This window comes from Embiotoca jacksoni, unplaced genomic scaffold (assembly GCF_022577435.1).
Source record: "Embiotoca jacksoni isolate LCO1_2020_lvr unplaced genomic scaffold, fEmbJac1.0.p SCAF_24, whole genome shotgun sequence".
Classification (NCBI taxonomy): domain Eukaryota; kingdom Metazoa; phylum Chordata; class Actinopteri; family Embiotocidae; genus Embiotoca; species Embiotoca jacksoni.
The window spans coordinates 2873411-2888163 of record NW_027185375.1 but is presented as its reverse complement, the minus strand read 5'-3'; the positions used below and the strand labels follow the sequence as shown (position 1 = coordinate 2888163).

The 14753-nt window shown below is 40.8% G+C and overlaps 1 protein-coding gene across 1 annotated transcript in view; it reads right to left on the bottom strand.

Moving 5' to 3' along the window:
* Positions 1-8524, bottom strand: part of ank2b (ankyrin 2b, neuronal) — a 102857-nt gene extending 94333 nt beyond the window's left edge. Inside the window, exon 1 of the mRNA XM_069159054.1 lies at positions 8092-8524. Within this exon, the coding sequence (XP_069015155.1) occupies positions 8092-8220 (129 nt within the window). The 5' untranslated portion in view covers positions 8221-8524. The remainder of the gene's footprint in view (positions 1-8091) is intronic.
* Positions 8525-14753: the final 6229 nt, after the last annotated feature.

Sequence of the window (14753 nt, the reverse complement as noted above, 5' to 3'; positions counted from 1 at the left end):
ATCTCCCCCATACCAAAGCTTTAAATCACAGGGTTCACTCACTGGTGACCACAAAGCAAACAGCACATACATAAACACATCCATACACTCAATGAAATTAAATATCATCTGCATAAGTGTAAGTGTAATAGGCTTACTAAAGTCCAAAACAGCTTCTGTATAAAAGCGTTAACTCACAACCAATTTTATTACAAACTGGTCAGCCAGTTAAGAAGAAAAATCATCTCGTAGCTAATGCGCGCATTTTTTTTAGCTTGTGTATTTGCCTGACTTGGTCCCTTAGTAGCGAACACTTATTTTGCACTATTTAGCTGCATATGTAGCACATTTTTCTTTTTATTCTCTTCCTCTGTGCTCCACCTTTCCTCTTCTGACCATTCATTTTGGCGGGTGAAACAAGCAGGTTGACGGTTACTGCTGTGTGTAGTAGAGACGTGATCATTGTTATTTCTGAGCCACGCACATAGGCTGCAACACGTTACACTTTCCAAGGACGGCGAAGGCATCACCCATGCTACTCTGACCGGCAGGTCATGCTCTGGCCATCCTAGGAAAAAAAAAAAAAAGATCGCACTGAATACGTATACTGAATAATTTATGGCAGTTCATGATGCCATAAAGGGAAATGGCCCGACGCTCCCGACGGCCAGTCTGCGTGTGCTCCCTGTATAATTTCAGCATCTGTGCCATGTGAGCAACTCTCATGGGGAAAGAGTTGGGTCCTATCACAAAATGGGTATCCAGTTTGTATTAGGTGTGTCGTAAGCTTGCTGCATAAAACTAAAGTAAATTACTTTTTACGTTTGAAAGAGGAAACGAGCTGCAATCTCCTGTGTTAAAGTCAAATATCGTGTCGATCATTTATCTACCTCAGGGTCCTGCAGACTTTGTTAACACTGGAGGGCCCTTGAATGTAAATGTGTAATATAGGGACATTTGTAAAACAAGTGGGTTTAGAATCTTAAGTAGTTGTTGCTGCCCATTACGGCCTGTTAGGACAATGTTTCGGTAATATTGTACTGTTGGTAAATGGTTTACAGTTTTCTGTTTCTGCCCTTGGAAGCATACGAGATTACATATTATCATATGGTCCTCTGAGCTATGGCAAATGTATAATTACAGCGGCAAAAAAAGAACAGTCTATTGCATGAAACACTCCTGCCAGTCAACATTTCAAGCGTATGATGCTCACAGTCAGTGCTGCCCACATACTAGAAAAACAAATTTAAAGTGTGAAGAGACAAAGTACCCACTTGGGCAGTCAGAGGTGGTCTTATGAGTCACACATCCACAGAGTTACACATGGAGCATGGTACCGCATCCACAACCTGCTTCAACTACATTATCTGTCGATACCTCGCCATCCTTTTTCTGGGATTAGAAAAGTATTTACTTTTGAATTTTAAACCGCATCGACAACCTGCACGTCGAGCCTAATAACAGAAAAAAAAGCTCTAAATAATGTTCGCGCTGATGTCCATTTAATCTGTCAAAAACAAATGGCCATATAAACAACCATGACGGAAATGGGTTACTACCGCAGCGGGGGCCAGTTGCGGATTAGTATTACACCATCAATCTCCTGCTACAGTTTTGAGATAGTGACACAAACAAGAAGACAGAGCCAGTGAACAGAAAGACCAGGGATGTGAGGATTAAGGAGGGAATTATGTAATCTTTCAATTCATTTCAATTAGACTCTGGCAGGAGCTTCATTACAAGTCCTCTGAGTGAGTGAGTGGGTCGATCAAGGAATTAAGTATGAAATGTGAGAGCCAAACAAGTTTGTATAAGTTTTGAATCGAACAGCTGGCACTGTAGTCAAGGCAAAAATCTGTGGCTGAGAAGTTTAGCTGCAGTCAGAGATTCTTTCTCTGCAAATACAAAACTCAGTGGCAGAATTTTGGACTGTGGATGAGGAAACAGTTCCCTCATTTCCCTCTCTTTGTGGTCTTGGTTCTTTTTCTTATTCGGTGTGATGATATAAACACTGAAACATCTGAGTTTCCTGAATGGGACAATAAGCAGGAAACGACAGAAGTATTTTGGTACACTGGGTGTCCTTTTTGTTTTCCCCGTACATTAAAACTATTAAAATGTCAATCTCCTGTCATGCTAAAACATTGTGTAAAAGTAGCACAGGTAGCACAGCAATACACAGTAATGGAAACTAATCCACAATATCTAAAGTTTGTTAATGTTAATGTCTAACATTAGCAACTAGTTAAAGCTTTAGTGATAAAACTCTTGATTGTATTGGACCAAGCAATAAATATGTTTAATTGCTGATCAATTTAAGTTCTCATTTATAAGAGGAATAGCGGGTTTTTTTATCTATAAAAAGTCACAGTGTGCTTTTATGGCTGTTGTTAATAACTGAATGTCTTCCATCTCCTGTAATTTGTGCTTTTTTTCCTGTGTCCTTTCTCTCCCTTTACTTTTTTGGAAGTGCCTCTGCCTTTTGGAGCTGCATGTTTCTGTGTGGTTACTGGCCCCAATAAATATAGTATGTTTCTATGCTGTTCTTATCTCTCAGTGCTCTCTCCTCACCCGAACCAGACGAGGCAGATGACTGCACACCTCTGAGTGTGGTTCTGTCAAAGGTTTATTTCTGTTTCAAGGGAGTTTTCCCTTCCAACTGGTATGTATTCAATTGTTGGGTTTCTGACTATATTATAAGGTCTGGACCGTACTTGTGTTGAGATGGCTTATGTTGAGATTTAGCTCTAAATGAATTAAATTCAGTTGAATTGAAATATTGAATCAAATTCCCTTCCTTTACAAAGACACAGGAAAAGAGAACGAGATTCTGGGATACATTTGTTTTTGTTGACTTCAGTACGGACAAAGGTGAATGCGCATTTCACAGCTGAGTAGCAACATCCTCCTCTACTGCAGGTGTAGATGGCAGAGAGAGAGAGAGAGAGAGAGAGAGAGAGAGAGATAACAAGGGGAAGACGGAGAGCAAAGGTGTACTGTGTGACAGGGAAAATGTTCGAGAGATGGAGATAACAGCGCTGCAGAATCAAATAAGGTGAAGGGTTGCCTACTTGCAGTCTTTTGGGGGGGTGTTATGCCTGCAGAGGAAACCACTGCAGTTTGGACCACTGCAGTACGTCAGCCATTACGAGGAAAGACAAAGCAGAAGGAGAGAGACTGAATAAAGCAGCTCACATCCGACTAGTCTGACTATCTGAAGTTGGAAAGGTACGCGTATGTGGGGAGAGGTTTCCAAAGCTATTCGGACATCCCACATGCAGTTTGGTCGTAGCATACATCCAACTTAAGACTGGAATGCATGAGGTATGGCCCATTTTAGATCTGTCAGATAACAAGAGGAAGTGTGAGGTAAATAATAGTAAAAGGAGAGACAGACAGGGTTTGGACAACAGTGGAAATCCAACTGGTTTATCATCTCAGTCGGCATAGATTGAATCTGCGACATCCCTCTACTGCAGTATGGAGTATCAGCTGTTTCAAGCTGTCCTGTGGTCATATGAGTCGCTCATCAGGCCAAAACTCACAGATGGAGAGGAGAAGCTGTTCACTGCTTCTTTTCTTTCCCTTGATCAGCTCGGATTTACTTGAATCAAGCTTATCACGAATGATAAATGAAATCTTTACAAATGAGAGAGGTAAAAACTTTTTTTATCTCTACGAATATGACAGTGGTAAAAATATATACCTACTAACAGGATGCATATAAATCTGAGGACAGGCCTAACCTTTGGTTCCCTGACTCAACTTCCTTAAAGAATTCAAATGTCTATGGTTAACTGCTAAAAATAAGAAAGTTGTAACTAACAACATTGTCACTGCAAAACATGAAGAACTCTATACACATTGAGAGTTGTAAATGTAGCCATTCCAGCAGTGATTATGTGTTTACAGGATACCAGCACTGAGATACTGTACATATTTTCTAACTGCCTGCATACGCACTGATAACAGCTCTGATGTCAACATCCGGACCAATGAAAACCCTTCCCATACCAAAGGAAAGGATCAGAGACAGGTGGTGATTAGTTACAAGCGACTGACTCAAACACAACCTCAAAATGCAAATCTTTTTACGGTAACGAAAGTGATACACTCTGAGACATGAGCTGTCCACTCGCTTATTACTCACAAACCAAAAGCAACAGCCGTACAGTATTGCTCTCTAAATTGTTTGCACTCTGCGTCCCAATTTTTAATTACACTTTAATGTTTCGGAGACGAATGACAACTCTGCAACATTTGCTACATCTTGTTGTCTTCTAGTACTGCACACAAAAGAGCAAGAGAGTTTCGTCAAGATATACTGTGACGTGAGGTTGTCGGTTTGTACCAAATTAATCCTGTCCCTTGGCACACTGTTTAAGAATGGATTCATGCACACAACATAACTGTAATTTCGAGAACATAACTCAGTAGATGCCTATTAAATCACTAAGGTTTGGTTTGGTGATGGCACCAGTATCTCTTCTATGATTTAAGTCTGAGTGACTGGTAAAGTGGGAGGTGAGGTGTGAAGTGAACTGCATGAGAAAACATGTTTTGTTTCTTCTGTTATGACATTTATTTATTTTTATTTCCTCTGGAACTAGCGAGTGGTCCTCTTAAACAGATTTTTACCTATTTATGTATGCTGTTGTTTTCATACAAGACAAATTTGCCACTTTTTATGTTGACGTCCAATTGTTATCGATGGTATATGTAATCCATAGAAATTCCTAAATTAATCCTCGGTGTTCTTGGGAATCAGCTGAAAAATGTCCGTTCTTCCAGCCGATCACAAGCAACGTAATTGGTGGTTGAAAGAACTCCAGGCTGATTGAGCTGTCTGGGTTAACAGGGGGCGCTCTAAATGCCACACCAAAACAAAACCCCACTCTTCGCTTGTTTTGCAATATCAATGTCCAACCGAAATGAAGTGCAAATAATCTTGGATTGCAGATGAACAGACAAGCTACTGCACCATCTTTAGAATGTATTTCCACAGCTTTGTTATGTAACTTGTAATGCCAGCACAAATGTGCATCCGTGATGACGTACTAAAAAGAAAATCCAATACTGCATCCACAGTGTATTTCAGCATTTCATAACAACATGCTTCAGCCATGCAGTGTCCAGGCCAAGCCCTTTGATACCCACTAAGTACCATTTATACAGGGTTATTTTTTTTTCAGCAGGACTTGACAACTGGTGATAAAACTGAAATTTGACAGCAGTGTGCATGAAGCTGTGATGTAAATGTCTGGCCTCAGGCACTTGGTGGACAATCCACCAAATTGAATCGATTAATCGCTTTTAGGTCTGTGTGTGTGTGTGTGTGTGTGTGTGTGTGTGTGTGTGTGTGTGTATGCGTGTATGTGTGTGTGTGTGTGTGCGTGTGTGCGTGTGTGCGTTGAGACAGGCAAAGAGAGAGAGCACATCAGTAATCCCATGTTATAATCTCCCTTGCCGTTCAGTCAATAATAACAGCAGTGAAGGGTGGGGGGCACCGAGAAAACACTGAAACAACATAACAGCTTTTCATCAACAGGAACAAAGGTCACAACTGGGCTTCAGTTTTGAAAGATGTTATTTTGATGTTCTGCTACGGGACCATTACCAGTCACTGAGAGGGGAAGGGAAAGGAACAGGAATAGACCAGTGAGATGAATCAAGCTGCAAAAAAAATCTGTCTTGACGTCTGACCAGTTGGAATTTGGAAGGGAGGGCCTCTCACTCAAAACAACTTTTACTGCCCCTGTCTGACTTCCTTAAATCCCCTATTTTCCTTTGGTATAATACTAGCATACGGTGAATCAAGCGGACACTCCATATTGGTTATTTTTTACAAGTGTGTATGTTGTTTACTTTTATTCCATCTCTGAAAACTCAAAATTTCAATTGGTTGGTGATTATGTATTAACTTTTAGTATCCAGACAGTTATGGCGTAAGTCTTTGCTCACAATGCTAAATGATTGCACTACTATTAAAATGCAGGAGCAACACTAAGCCTTACATTAAGCTAAACCACTATCCGTTTCAGGTCAGGTGGTTCTCGGTCAGTTCCATCCTAGAACATACAGCACGCTATGTATCTTATTTTACGTAAACACGTTAACAAGGTTACCCTTCCAGAATATATGACGTTGAAGCACATCCTCAAGTAATATAGTGTAATTATAGTGTAATAGTGTAATATAAGTAATATTGCGATAATACAAGTTACCAACTAAGCAAAATATGTAATCAAAGTGTATTCATAGTGTGGGGCAATTCGCTCTCAAAATATTAAACTTTTTGTTACTGCTATTACCGTTTCAATGGCAATACATGGGGTATGCCTAACAACTGGAAAACAATCAGTTGCGTCAGAAGACTCTTATGTAATGTCTGCAATGTTCACTACTCCAGGAGTAGTCCAACCCTTAGTAACGACCGAGCAGCAGAGACGAGATCTAGTCTGTTTTATTGATTTCTAGAAATTGTTTCTCAAACTGGATAAATACAGCAAATGGAAACACCAAACTACTTGTTTTAACTGAAAAAAAGATATCAATGGACTCATGTATTTTTAAGATTTTAGCACCGTGTCATGTTAAAACATAACCGGTCAAGCTTAGCCGCCGATAGGATTTTAAGTGCACGTCTATCTGTGGTGTTACGGTACGGGTACTCGGGAGCAAATATCAAATATCAAGTCCCTAAAGAATTCCCATTCACCCGATGAAAAACGTACCTCCGCAGTCAGACTTCCTTACATCATCCTGCTTTTCCATTTCAAGCAATCTGAGTGTACTGATTCAAGCTGAAAGACCTTAATAGTTAATTTATATTACTGGCTGTTATATCTCTGTTTGCCTTAAATATCAGAAGTTGTCATTGGGAAGGGATTCACATTCACTCCATATAATGTTTTCAATCATTGATGCAATCAAAAGTCTAATATACAGTATGCCATGTGCTGCCAAAAAAGTAATACTGCAAAGAATGAGCTGCATTGATTCACTCATTTAAATAATTTACCAAACAGCATATCTTGTTGGTACACTTTTACCAACGAAAGCCGAGCAGAAGAATGCTGTGTTTGCCTGAGAGACACTATCCATGAGCAAACAGAGTCAACACACACTGTGCAGCATAGTAATGCACCTGAGACATATCTGCATAGGTACAGTACAGAAAGACAAGCAGCGGTATTTGTGGGAATGTTACTGTATGAGTGTGTTATAATGGTGACCACCCAATAGCAATTGAGAGTGATTGAAGACTTGTGCAGTAGTCATCTTTAATACTGTGGTAGGTACATGGTGACAGAATGAGGAATGGAATGAAGGCTGGATCAAGAAAGATCCTTGTCCTATGTACAAGATAAGATGAGGACAAACACTGACAGCAGCAGGGATCGAGCAGAGTGTAATCATTCATTTTTATGAAAGGCTCAATATTGTATAAATTTAGGTTTCCGTTTTCTTTTTTTATTATAAAGCAGGTCTCGGTGCCATGTAGATACTGTGAAAGTGTCAACAAGCTCAGTCTCTGGAGAAAAGCACACAGCCATTTGGAAAACCCATGGTCGTGTCATACAGCAAGATCCACTGTCCAACATTTATGGTGGTCCATCATCATGATGGAATGACAGTCGAAGCAGGCATTCCATCGTGGAGCAAGCGACAAGACCGAGAAGAACTTGTGGATGGTCTGTGCGTGTGGTACTCGGAAAAACATCAGCTACGATCCTCATCATGGGACACCGTTTGGTGCTTTGGATCTGTGGTTTTCTGTCTTGTGCACAGAGCTGAGTTTGATCAGGCCTTAAATACAACTGATCCCACTAATGAGTCTCTTAACAGATCGCTTTGTCCTTGATGATACGACAAAAGATCACAAGATGATAATGAAAGTGGAGACGGAAAGAGTGTTGATGTGAACATGATGCCTCCAGAACTCCTGCAGTCCTCGATAATAATTAAATCCTTCATTCCATTAAGGTGAGGTGACACTAGATGATGATGGTGATGAAGATGAAGTGAAGAGGTGATTGCGGGTTGGATTAACCAGTAAATCACTGATTGATCACGTAAGAGTGGGAAGGGATAAATGGTCTAACCCGGTACCTTGCGCTTGCGTTCAGCCCTTTCCCGTGAACGCCTCCTCCTCTCTCTGGCTTTCTCCAGAGCCTTCAGGTCCGGAGGTTGGTCCATTTCGGACCTGGCCTTCTTAATGTGAGCCGCAGCGTGAGCCATGGTTGCCCTCGCACTGTTCCCACACGTAGAACACTAAAGCTTTTCAGGTGACTCTCAGAAGTCGTTTCAGAGAGGTTGCCTCATTGGTAAAAGAGGCTGGTCATCCAAAGGAACAAGCCCCCACCTCACCAGATGACTTTCTTTTTGCCCATGGACAAATCTTCACAAGTGGATGAACGTGAGAAGAGGATAGAGGCAGTGCTGGTATCCTCAGTCCTAAAGCCTACCAGCTCTCTTCACCCATAGACAGAGTGAGTGTCTGTTGCAAGCCTCCCTCCCTGCTGCCTGGATAACTGCATCTGAGACAAGGATGGTAAGAGAGGAGCGGTAGCCCGGTACACGCCACTGAGAGGTAAGCTAGAGGACCAATAGAGAAGCCAGAAAGAGACAGAGAGGAAGGGGGAGAGCTCCACCCCTCCCTTCACCGCTCGTGCTGCAGAGGTAGCAGCAGATGCTATAGGAACCTGGAAAGCTTTCCGATTTGGACGACTCTCTAAATACATGAATTCCCCACTCATCATGCACCAGAAGGGGGGGTTGGCGTGAGGGGGTATGGGGATTATAATAAGAGGGGTGAAGGAGGGGTTAAAAAGAAACAATATGTGGGAGGGGATACAGAACACGGAAGCATCAGTGTGTCCTTTGGAAAAAGAGCAAGGGATGTACCACTGTCACTAAAGTCAGAGACACTTGGACTGTAGTCCGTGTCTCCACCAGCATCAACACCCCCCCTGTCTGGCAATGGTATAGTCTGCGTGGTGACTGGGAGGTTTCACAGCTCCAGAGCAAACAGCACACATATAAATACACATAGAAAAACACACTAGACTGGTTGTTCTCAGGTATGTGTTTACAGTTGTTGAGCTTGCAGTAATTAAAATGATAAAAGTGGAAATGAAAAGGAAAATGCTGTTGCAGCATTTGCACCTGATTGGTCATGACACCTGATCATGGAAGACATTCCTATTTGCATATATGTCTTTAGGAACAAGTTCCTGTATGTATCTCCCAGTGCCAATCATTCTTTGTGAAGAATGTTTTGGATGCATGCAGTCTTTGAGACAAATATATCAGTCAATCTCTTCACATCAGTCGCCTATTAACAATCATACAAGCAAATGCTACCAATGGTATCAGCACGAAATGATGCCCTTTCATGTGTCACTGAAATAAGACCTGGCTTTACACTCAATGAAGTCATCGACTGCAGTGTTGATCTTTACAATGGCCTCACCCCTTTTTTCTTTTTAATACCATAGTGCCACCTCATGGCCTGAGCCAACATTGCAATTCCAAAAATCCAAACTCAGCTGGGTACAGATACAGGACAAGGCAGCACACTCAATAGTCAGGAAAACCTCTATCACAAAAAAATGTGCATTACATACGCAGACAAAAACGACTCAGAATTAGGAGACCACATGATACAAAATATCCCGAAGCCAGCGCAATTAGTGGACTCAGACACTTTACAGCAGCTGACCCTTAAAAATATAGTCATGTCATCATATGAAGCCTGTTGTCTTTTCCTGCCAAAAACATTGTTTCATTTGAAGAAGTTTCTGATTCCTCTTTTAAATGAAAGTAAGAATTTGAGAAACAACTAAACAAAATAATTTTCTTTCTTATTCCTCACTTCCTTAATCCTCATGAAGATATTGCCTCAGATATTTCTCAAATCTAAATCTATGGAAATATGTACTCAGTACTGTGCATGTTTTAAGAGATCAAATTAAAACTAATTTTTTTTTTTTTTAAAAAAAGGCCCCTGCTTTACCAAGCCCCTCACACTGGTGCCAAACGTAAGGTATATTTAAATATAAATATATCTTCAACATTGAATACATTTTACCAAATACGTTTTAAATGTGTTTTGTAAAATGTGTAGTGTATGTATTCTGCAGACCAGTTTTCATGGATACAGACAATCATTTTGGAATGATGGGTGTTGTTTTTCTGCCCCTGTATTATATGTGATGGGGTTTATGAAAACAGGCAAAAAAAATGAGTCCTTATCAGTGTAAGTGGCACAAAAGGGTTGAGACTAGTTGTAATAATATGTGAGTCAGCATTGATCTGGATGAGTGGTCAAGCAAACGTGCAGGACATTGCATTTTTTTTTTTCATTGATTCTCAGGGTGTATCATTAAAATGTAGTTTATAGAAGAACTGACTAACCTGTAGCATACAGAATTACTGAGTTATTATTCCTGTAGTAAATTTGCCTGGTTACTTATCTTGTCCAGATTTTCACAAACAGTGAGGGAGGGATAAAGAGGCCTTTGTATTATGATGATAATCTGCTGAGGGTCTCAAAGTGATTAAAAGAGCTCTGGCAGCTTCTACCTTGCTAAGAATCCTCAACGCAACAACAAATACAAAATACATGCAGTCGGTAAAGCCCTGAGAGTGTGATCCTGACAGAGCTGTGACCCTTTGAGGGTCATGAGGTGTTAGCTCAGGTAATTGGTTAGGAGAAGGCTGGATGAAAGGTTTGCCAAGACAGACGATAAAGAAAAATTGTGCCACAGTGTGAACAGGTTATTTAAGAAGTCACAACTGTGCAGCAACTGAGCAATGAAGTTCTACACTAAATGTGTTCAGAGCTAAGACTGGTCTTTATTTTTGGTTTTGGACACAGATTGTGACAGTCAGATGCGACTGAAAGCTTCAATTTTCTGTTACTTTGCAATCTGTCATTTCAAGTTCTCCACTCAGAAATGTTCCTTTTCTTGAAGATTGTTGAATGTAGAATGTTGAATGTGCTTCAGTGTACAGCGAAATGGATGTGGTCATAAAATTTAAAAAAAAAAAAAAAAAGAATAAAACAGATGAGTGTGAGTTTGTAATGGATTAGCCCTGAGGACGTTGCTTGCTTCCAATTGTGAGCACATGCAAACTCGCACAGGCTTTACTACTCAGCTGTAGATGTGCTTATCCAAGTGTTACAATCAATACGACCATGAGGAGCTGGTGCAGCTGTGTCCCGCAGCAGGAACAGCTCCAGTGTACCTATAGCAAGCCCGCAGTCTGAACATGTTGTCCCCATCCATTTGAACTTACCTAGAAGAAACAAAAGAGAACATTTCGTTAATATCAGCTGTATGCTTTGTCACTTGGAAAATCGTATTCGTTTGACACATTTAAATCTATTGTTAACAACTTTCTGCAGCAGTTACGCCCGATTTTACAAACCTCTGTTTAATGCGTTGCATCTTCTCATGTAAGCATTACAGGACTCTAGATAATGAGTTATATTTAAGAAGACACTTGTACCATTAAAACTCATCTGACATTCACTGGTTGCCACATTTGAAGTGTAGAGGGCTGTACGACGTCATGATGACATCACATGCGACAGCAAACTGCATGGTCAACAACTATGAGACTGAATGCAAACAACATTCGCTGTTTGTAAACACCAGACCAAAAAACACTCACAGCATCAAGCTGATCAAACATTCACATTGACAGCAAAGAGTATTTTTGAAAGCAAAAATGTGTCTTCCCCATACACGACCACTGATATGTAAAAACGTCATGTGATGACCATTAAACCAACTTTCCAAACTTTGACAAACCAATAATTCTATAAATGAACTAAAGATCAGTCCATAATGAAAAATCATTAGTTGTAGTCCTATGCAAATTAGTTAAAAGGTAACTCCTCTACCAGGTACATTTTAGGCACATTTCCTGGATATTGTTACATATTTTTCCCTTTATTATTACTATTATTATTATAACAATGTAGTTTACCTTTAATTACCATATGGCATGAAAGGATTTTGAGCATTTATGATGAGGTTGGCCTATTTGATCTTAATTCAATGTCTCCGCGCTCATGTTACAGAGATTTTAGTCTGTCTCCTCAGAATAGAAGACAAAATGTTTACCCCTCAGATGGACTCGCGCAGCAGACAACAGACGCCACAAGCAGCACAAACACACCTCCAACCTCCCATAGGTGCTTGCTCTGGAAGACATGGGTGTCTTTTTGAAGAGAGGTGTCTCCTGGGTGCAAAGCAGACAATAGAGGCACCACCAACATGGTCACGCCTCAGCCTCTCCCACATTAGCGCATGCCATTATTAACACTGGTTATTAAAGAGGTGAACTACAAACATATGTCACATGTGAAGTGCGATCTGTTTCCATTGTGTCTGTCTGTGAAATGTATTGCTCCTCAAAACCATTTCAACTCAATCCGTCACCTCTGACTTGCACGAGTCAAGCCCAACTCTTGGGGGGTTGGGGACTTGTACGTGTGTGTGTATGCGTTGGGGGTGGGACGGTGCCTGTGTGTATTTTGTATGCATCTGTGGCTGTCTTGTTCGGAGGTCCTGGGGGAGGGTCTTTAATTTATCACCGCAGCCAAACAGCATAATAGCTGTGCTGCTGCTGAGATTGAGCTGTAACGTGTCAGTTTGCTGCTACAGTTACCCAGATAACATCAAGTACAATGGAGCAATTAAGCTCTACAAATGTTCCAGGTTCTCCCAATTATTTGATGGCACCCAAGGGTAAATATAGATCAGGTTCAGGATCAGACCAAGCATCAGGTTAAAGCTCAAACTGTAATAGCTGCAATGCATTTAGAGCCCTATTTTCATACAGTGGCATTTTGTGCGGTGACTTTTTTTTTCCACGTTTGCACCGATTTGCATTTTTCGTACATCAAATGTGAACTGAGATGGGCAGAATGCCACAACAGGAGGTGCGTTGTTGAAGATGCACCGGTGCAGTTCAATTTTTGTGTCAAAGTTATGCCGTGCACCTCTGCAAGCTCAGACCAGGTCTAAGTCCAGCGCAGTGATATTTTCACGGCTTCGGTTGGCAAGAGCACACATGAACAGACCTATCCAAAATGCCACAGACAAGTTGTTCAGCTGACACTTGTCTATTGAATTGGATGTGAATTAGGCAGTTGGTGCATGCCATGACCCAGAAGCCAAACTCAGAAATAAAATACGAAAGGAACTTGTGTGATTACGAGATTTTATTTTTAGCACATTGCACTTTATCAGTCTTGCTAATACGTTAATTACTTCGGGTGTATGTAATTTACTTTTGCTGCTAGACATTGTTTCTTTGATTTAATTATATTGGATAAGTGCTCTTTGTTTACTTTTACATTTAATTATTGGCAGTGTTTGGCATGTATAAGACAGGTTTTTGTCTTGTCATTGAACTGCTTACTACACTGGGTAGTGGGGTCAGAGGCGTTTGCAATATCCCTTCCCAAGCCAATTTAACATCATCACCACAAATTAGGTGATTAAAGCCTGAACCTCCAGACAAGTATGTTAGTTTCCTTCTGCATGAAGTTTGGATGGCAGTGCCGGTCATTACTTCTTCAAACATTAGTCCACTGCGTCACAGACATCTTAAAGGGAATGAGATGAGATGATTTAATTTGGCCATGATGGAGTCGGCTTTGACTATCTATCCATCTGAGGTGCAGATCGAATGTTAAGTCCGAACTCCCAACTTCAGCCTAATGCAACAACAAAAGGGGAGGAGGTACCACCTGGTGGTGTTATTTATCATTGCAGGAGCGCCACGGAAACCATACCGGCTGTTACAATGTGCGGTTCTAAAAGAGTGGCCACATCAGATTTCACATCACTGGCTTCCACCTTACTGTGAAATGTAGATGTGCTAAGAGGAAATTTGTTGTGTGACTCAGGTCACAAAGAGTTAACAACAAGCAGGTGCCTTAGCCAGAAACACAGGCAGGCTAGACAACCTATTCTAGTCAGTCAGAGCTAGGTGACACAACAGGGAGAGGACCTGCGACCGAATGGTAAAAATGAACCTCGGACAACCGTAAAAACACAAGACAACACTGTCCAATCAGAACAGCAACTGTAAGCTCATAGATGTGTGTGTATGTTTTTGTTTTTTTTGCAAACTAGGAGACTGACCAACTGTTTGATGTATACCATATAACCTATTAATGTATGTTTAACCAATTAGTAGGATATTAATCCATTTTAAAAAAAAAAGTATGCTGTGTGCACATTAGCAACACTTGTGGTCACCGACATGCCGTCCCTCAGCCACTCCAGTTCAAAGTTAATAGAACAACCAGACATTTGCCTATCAAGCAAACAGTTGAAACTATCGGATTTGTGGCGCTCGTATCACAACAACTCGACCATAAATCATGTTATTCTAGTGAGATGCTGGTTTGCAAGAAAAGAAAATTCAACAGCTGATTGACATAGTGAGCATGTACTGTCCCCACAGAGGCCATTCACGGTCAAGAAAGACACTGACATGTCCACGAAAAGAAGTAAAAATCCAGTAAGTGTGAAGATCCACATAGAATTACATTTAATTCCTACATCCAACTAATTCAGTAAATTCCCCAAATATATCTAATCAACATATACAAAGAAATTATGTTCATCAGTTAGTCAGAAACTCAACAATATTCTCTATTTCTGGAGGTATCTGAATCTTTAGCTGCTAAATTCCCCCAATATTTTCACCAGCTAGTCACTAACTTTGAGTTTCTGGTTGGTGGT